Source organism: Camponotus floridanus, unplaced genomic scaffold, assembly GCF_003227725.1.
Source record: "Camponotus floridanus strain SB8 unplaced genomic scaffold, Cflo_v7.5 scaffold36, whole genome shotgun sequence".
In the NCBI taxonomy this organism is placed as follows: domain Eukaryota; kingdom Metazoa; phylum Arthropoda; class Insecta; order Hymenoptera; family Formicidae; genus Camponotus; species Camponotus floridanus.
Window position 1 is genome coordinate 1293824 of NW_020229503.1, and position 7588 is coordinate 1301411.

Sequence of the window (7588 nt, forward strand, 5' to 3'; positions counted from 1 at the left end):
ATATATAATAAATGCATTTTAAAGACACTTTTAAAAGCATTCCAGAAGAACATTACAAATACTCCACTAAATAAAAAAATTTTCATGTCCATTTTTTAATACATACTTGCTATGTAAATAAGAGAAGGGTGTTATTTTATAAAAATTTGAACATTTCTCTCAATAATTATAATTAATATTAAGAGGATGTTATTATCTTTGATTGAACAGATTGAAAATTCAAATTAATTGTTTTAATAGCTTTAATGTTAAGTAAAAAAAAGTACTTTTAGATATACATCATATATATCGTGAGTTATGTGCATCAAATTATATTGCAGCTTAAGTGTTTCAATGGTAAAATTTCTGTCAATCGAGCACTCTTTCAATAGCAATTTCTTTTAAGATTATAGGGAAAAAAATATATATATATATTTTATCATCTTTATTACAATAAAAGTTTCACTAGTTGCATGTATATTAACATAATGATACAATTTTAATTGATATAAGTTAATGCATTAATAAATTGAGGAATGTATTTGAAAATTCTTCTGGGATCTTATACATTATTACTTTTGTCACTAAAAAATTTTGTTGTAAAATCATGTGACTTAATGTGTGATCTTACAAGAATGTATATATAAGTTAATGTGTCATACCTCATACTGCAACTGGTCACGATGCAGAAAAAAATTCTTGAAGACGCTGTACAGTTCTACGATCCAGTGCACATAAATCAAAATCAAATGTTTTCTTAGTAATTTCATATTGACCAGTCTCTGCAATTACTTGCACAACTCTTTGTAACTCTTCGTTATCTTGCAATGTCATTATTTTTTGTTGCAAATCTTTCAATTGTGATACATAATCCTCTGAAAACACTGGTGGTTCACTGATCTCTGCATCAGTGCTGTTTGTAGAATCTGGGGCCACCTGTTCAGCATCAATTTCCATGTCCTTGTCATTTGTCACCTGATCGACCGAGTTAACACGATCATCTTTCTCTTTTTTAAATTCCTTTTTCGCCTCCTTTTCTGAATGGTGGACGGAGTCAACATCCATCGCGACTGGAGATTGACTTGATGAAACTGGCTCCAAAGGCGGAGATGTCGAATGACCCCTGGCTTTCTCACGTTTCGCTGGAATTTCATCATCTTCTTTACTTCTCTTCCTTTTTCGATTCTCTCTTTCCTCGCTTCTGCTTCCTTTGGATTTATCCTTTCTACTACGATCACTCTTTTCCTTTTTTACATCTACCGATATATCTGGAGACAGTGGCTTTGCTGTTTCTGTAGGCGTAGATATTATTGCATGTTCTGTTTCCTTCTTGATACCAAGTACCGGTTTACTTTCGAGTAATGAATCATCATCTACGGAAGGTGCCGAATCGCTGCTGTCTCTTTCTGGAACTTCAGTTAAAAGAGATGAGTTCCCGACCGATGCAGAAGATGTATTGTTTTGTTTCTCGCTTCCATCCTTGCTTCTTTCACGTTTATCTTTCTTTTCCCTATCTTTGCTATCTCTTTTATCCTTTTTATCTCTCTTCTTGTGCTTGTGCTTTTGTCTATCCTTATCACTTTTGCCATCCCTCGTTTTCTCAGATTTTTCACTTTTTTCTGATTTTTCTTTTATCGCTTTATCATCTTTCACTCTATCATTTTCTTTCGTAGATTTTGGAGATTTTCTGCCATCTCTTGACGATTTGTATTCTTGAGATTTTTCTTTCTCTGTTTTTTCTGTTTTATCTGCTTTTTCAGATTTTTTTTCAGTCATTTTCATAACATCTTTAACTTTTTCTGCTTCTTTATATTTGTCTTTTTTATCCCTGTCCTTATCATCTTTGTGTTTTTTCTTATCCTTTTTTTTCTCAGATTTAGATGAATCTATGTCACTTCTAGAATTACTTTTTGCTTTGTCTTTCTCTTTATCCGGTAAAATTTTCTTTACATCTCTTTCTTTAGACTTAGGTGATACAGATCTCTTTGTAGATGATGGAAGAGGACTCAGTGGTTTTTTTGTAACAACAGGTGATGTTGATTTCTTGTTTCCAGGACTTGAATGACTTTTACTTCCCGGACTAGGAGGTCTCTTAGATTTTTCTTTATTTTTGAGCCGATCTTTAGAACTGTCTCTACCTTTTTTATCCTTTTTCTCATCTACTTTATCTTTTTTATCTTTATGAGGACTTTCCTTTTTAATTGTTTTATCCAATTTGTCAGATTTTTCACTAATAGCTAAAGGTTTAGGAACTGAATTTTTATCAGATTGACTTGTTTTTTTGCTGTCTGGTGATATTTTTAGAGGTGCTGTCTTTATAGGAGGGCCAAATAATTCTTGAAACGAGTTTGAAGTTTTAGACTCAGCAATGCGATGTTTCTTGCTTTCACTGCCATTTAATTTTGCTTTGCTAACCATTGTGGGTGTTTTAGTATCGCTCTTTTCTACTAAACTGTCTTTAATAGGTAACCTTTCTATAATCTAAAATTATAAAATATAATTAAGAAAATAACCATTAATTGATCAACTATTTATAAATTATGTTATATATGCACTTGCTATAAATTTGCAGTATAACTTTTCATTTAACAAATTTTTATTTATAGATAATATATAATATATTGTATGATATAATATTAACACGATAGTATCATATAATAATATATAATATATATAATACTAGGTTTAAAATATATATAACACTGGTCAACAAAAAAAAATAATTTTACATTTTTCTCTTATAATTTTGCAGTTTTGGACTTATTTAAGTGTGCTGATTTCAAGTATGACAGTAGTTTTTTTTTAACAGCTCTTGTTTTTTAGTATTTTTAGACTACCCCTTTGGACATCAAGTGCAGTTTTTTTATTATTATTTTTTCAATTATCAATATGTCTTCGACTCAGAGACGTTGTTTACATAATCTAGATAATTTTTATTATATTTGTGGCGAATACATCTTTCAAAAACATTGATAATCAATATAATTGTAATATCTTATAAATAAAAAAAGTAGAGCTGATACAAAGAAACATAAATTATAGTACAACTACAAGTATTTTTTTTTGTAATCAATGCCTTAGATATAACCTATAATACACGTTAAATGTCAGGAAAAAATTTGAGTGTTGACCAGTGTAATTAAACTTTAATTATATAAATATAACTCTGAAGTTTGTTAGGTTAGTTATATCAATATTATACTTACACCACCACCTTTCAATAGTTTTTTCTTAAACTCATCGGAAGGATTAAGAATTACTTCCGAGTGAAGTATGGCATTATTATAAGGTGCAGCAGTGTGCTGCAGAACAAGATCGTATTGCATGCAAACCTTCTTGGGCTCATCCTTATTTTTTAGATAAACTTCAATAGGTATTATAAAACCTGCATAGCCAGATTCCTTTACCACAAATGGTGGTTCCTTCAATACCCTTTTGGGATTTCGAAATGTATTGTGTAAAATGAATACCACTGAAAATATCAAAGAAATTATTATTGCAAAGGCAGACTGTTAAAGCAAACTTATCTATTGATGAAAAATAGTAATAAAAAAAAAAGGATTAAGAAAAGAAATAAAAGTCACACACCTTTCTCAATGTAATGATGTATATCCGCATTGTCCACCCCTCGCACAAAAACTTCCCAATCATGTGTATACCCTTCAGGAGTGGAATGCACACGTAACACTGATGTGTGTCCACATTCCAATGTAATGCGAATTTTCTCTCCCATCCTCTCTCACAAAGAAATCTCAATTAGCGAAGAGAATTTATCGAGGGTCGACCGATTTCACGGTCGCAAAGAGTTACATTATATCTTCAATCGTTACAGCCGAGAAACATCGCACAGTCCAACGCGACAGGAACAATGACAGCGCTAATTTTCACGACGACACGCGAAATTGGAACGCATATCAACTCGCTCGCGCTTGTTCTGTATGAAAATGTTGACCGTCTCGAAGAAAAACAGGCGTCCAGTCTCGCGCGGGATTCACCGCGAATGCATCATGCTCCACGTGAATTTTTATTCTTTTGACTCTGGTGCTCGAAGCGCGATTATCAACAGGTAAACTGTATGTGTACACCAACGAGACTCATCGGCATCGTCGAATGATCCTCTGATCCTTCCGTATGATTCTCCCGTGTGGTATGAACCTTGTATGTGCATCCCTCGCAACTCTCAATTCGTGAGAATACGTGAGAGAAATTGAAACCGCCACCTATCGATGCACGATTGATTCACGCATAATGGAGTATCCAATAGGAGAGAACACCATTTGGGTGTTTACGATAATTAATCGGATCTTTGATCGGACTGAACAGTGGTACTCAGCGATAGACTTTCTAAATTTCCCTAGACTAATCCGGATCAATGATGTGTTCCTGAAGTAATCGAATTAGATTAACAGTCATCGAAAGAAATTGCGATCGAGCTGATCGAAAAAATTGTGAAAAAACATCATAAGAAATTATAGAAGATACTTTATTATTCTTTTAATTAATATATCTTTATTTATCAAATATATATTAATAAACAAATGTATTTTACTGGAATAAAATGTTTTCTATAAAATAAGAATAAGTTGTTAATCTAATTCGATTACTTCAGAGACACATCATTGGCCGGTATTCATAGTCCGATCTTATATTTAAGATCGTCTTAAGTCTGGTCCGAGGTTGACTTAAGATCTCCTTCAACCAATCAAATAACTGCGTAGCATTTCAAGCTCGAACTTAAGACGATCTCAAATATAAGATCGGACTATGAATACCGGCCATTGATCCGGATTAGTTTAGGGAAATTTAGAAAGTCTATGGCTGATGGCAAAGAACTAGATGTCTGTCGTAGCCATGGACGTAAGAAATACTGGACAGAGCATAAAGTACTCTTTTAAACGAGGGGAGTGAAATCTGAGGGGTAAGGGGTTTATTGTCGCGGCCATCTTAGATGCATTAGATTTAGTGTCTATTTTCACGTCGCACGGACGTAAATCGAATAAAATATGAGAGATTCCATGAAATCATCTATCATCTGAAATCGCTGTGTTATTCCGAATCATTTTTGAATATTAAGAAATTCAAAAATATCACACTCCGTGAAATTAATATCCGTCCCCATCTTACATGCCTCATATTCCGTTGCAGTAGACATTTCTTTCCCCTCACCCTTTGAGCTTCACCCCCGCAGCAATACACTCTGTCCCATTGAACTATATAACATACTGGAAGCCGCGCTACCATAGAAAGTGGCCGATCCAGCCTGCTAGACAAGGAGGCTAAAAGGTGATGCGTTCTTTGTTTCTCTAACGTATTACAGTCGATTCGTCTAAAGTTCTCACACCATAGTAGATAAAACAAAACTGTATGTATGTACTATTTTATCACAATTTTAATTTGAAAAAATGATATTTGAACAAATACGTATTACATTGCACATGCTACATTTCTTTAGACTAATGTTTTCAGCTCAGGTAATATGTAAGACAAGGAAAGCATGACAACTTAGCATCTGTCTCTCTCGGCTCGGGAATAATAAACAAAACGTATCTTTGCGCGGCTTCCAGTTTGTTATATAGTTCAATGCTCTGTCCAGTATTTCTTACGTCCATGGTCGTAGCCATGAACATAAAGTACGGCTGATGGCAGAGAACTAGACGTGAGCGCTTACGTCCACGACTACGACAGACATCTAGTTCTCTGCCATCAGCCTATCGCTGAGTACCACTGCTCAGCCCGATCAAAGATCCGATTAAGGCTGATGGCAGAGAACTAGATCTGTCGTAGTCGTAGACGTAAGGCAGAGAAAAACGTATGTCGTACAAGGCCTGTGGCGACCAGCTAGGGGAAAAACAGTCACACTCAACAGTTGGCAGAATTGTATAAGCGCAGCGCCACTCGAAATAGAGAGAATTCCTCCTTCTCCCCCATTGTCCGTGCGATAGTGAACACGTGTAATACGTAGCGCGTTTTAAATATATTTTACATTGTAATATTAATATTGATCGTCATTTTGGATACCCGATCCTTTATTATCCCCACAGGCCATTGTGACAATGGCCTTGTACGACATACGTTTTTTTCTGCCTTACTTTACGTCTACGACTACGACAGACATCTAGTTCTCTGCCATCAGCCTAATTGTCGTAAACATCTCCCGAGTTTCTTACTGGTGAAACTGTCTAGTTTCCATCGAAGCGTTAAAGGCCGCAGCACACACTTTTGCATAAGCGCATAACCATAAGCATAAGGAAATTGATTGGTTCCCAAGTATATAAGAAAATGAACCAATCAATTTTCTTATGCTTATGGTTATGCGTTTATGCAAAAATGTGTGCTGCGGCCTTTTCGCACATGAATTGCCATAACCATAAACGTAAAACGTAAACGTAAGCTGAAGAACCAATCAGAATATTGCTTTATGTATTCTAGAAGACGATAGAAATGATGATAAAGTTGGTCGTAAGCAGAAGTAACTAGATTTCAACCAGTTAAAATCCTAGTGGTTATGGCAATTCATGTGCGAAAGCCTTAAAGAAATATTCTAAGGGCCTATCCAGACAAATTTGCATAGGTGCATATGCATAACATAAGACCATATGGACCAATGAGCATCGAATATTAAATCGCTATATTGACTTACATAACATAATACTCGATGCTCATTGGTCCATATGGTCTTATGTTATGCATATGCATCTATGCAAGTTTGTCTGGATAGGCCATGGACGTAAGAAATACTGGACAGAGTGTATTGCTGCGGGGGTGAAGCTCAAAGGATGAGGGAAAGAAATGTCTACTGCAACGGAATATGAGGCATGTAAGATGGCAACGGATATTAATTTCACGGAGTGTGATATTTTTGAATTTCTTAATATTCAAAAATGATTCGGAATAACATAGCGATTTCAGATGATAGATGATTTCACGGAATCTCTCATATTTTATTATATATTATAAGATGATTTACGTCCGTGCGACGTGAAAATAGACGCTAAATCTGATGCATCTAAGATGGTCGCGACAATAAACCCCTTACCCCTCAGATTTCACTCCCCTCGTCTAAAAGAGTACTTTATGCTCTGTCCAGTATTTCTTACGTCCATGAGATAGGCCCTAATTGGTTCTTCAGCTTACGTTTACGTTTTACGTTTATGGTTATGGCAATTCATGTGCGAAAGCTTTAAAGGCTATAGGCAGAGAGAAACCTGAGAGCGGCCATCTTGCTTTAACGAGCACATTGTCCTAATGCGCCGCTTGACAAAGTGGACGTCAACTACAGTCCATTACAGTCGATAATGATACATGGTTTGTATCCGAGCTATGGTTTATGTCCGAGCTATGGTTCATGTCCGAGCTATAATTCATATCCGAACTATTCATATGAGATGGACATGAGAGTTAGATAATTAGAGAAGAGTATCTATCGTTCTGCTTTTGTCTCACCAACGATGGCAGACCACGTGGCGGTAGGTATGAGGCGAACGATGATTTTCTATCGTAAAGCTCATGTCTCCTTCCATCCCTCGGAATGCTATGAATAATTTTCTTGTAAAAAAATAAAGTTTTAATAAGATTGTTCACACATAGGGGTAAATAGTACAGTTATTAG

At 35.2% G+C, this 7588-nt stretch overlaps 1 protein-coding gene across 1 annotated transcript; it reads right to left on the reverse strand.

Moving 5' to 3' along the window:
* Positions 1-484: 484 nt before the first annotated feature.
* LOC105249001 (protein AF-9) lies at positions 485-4222 on the reverse strand. The gene is made up of 3 exons (XM_011254127.3): positions 3568-4222; positions 3186-3451; positions 485-2460 (listed from the first exon to the last, which is right to left on the reverse strand). The coding sequence occupies exons 1-3, from the start codon at positions 3710-3712 to the stop codon at positions 658-660; spliced, it is 2214 nt and encodes a 737-aa protein (XP_011252429.1). The 5' UTR covers positions 3713-4222; the 3' UTR covers positions 485-657.
* Between the last annotated feature and the right edge of the window lie 3366 nt (positions 4223-7588).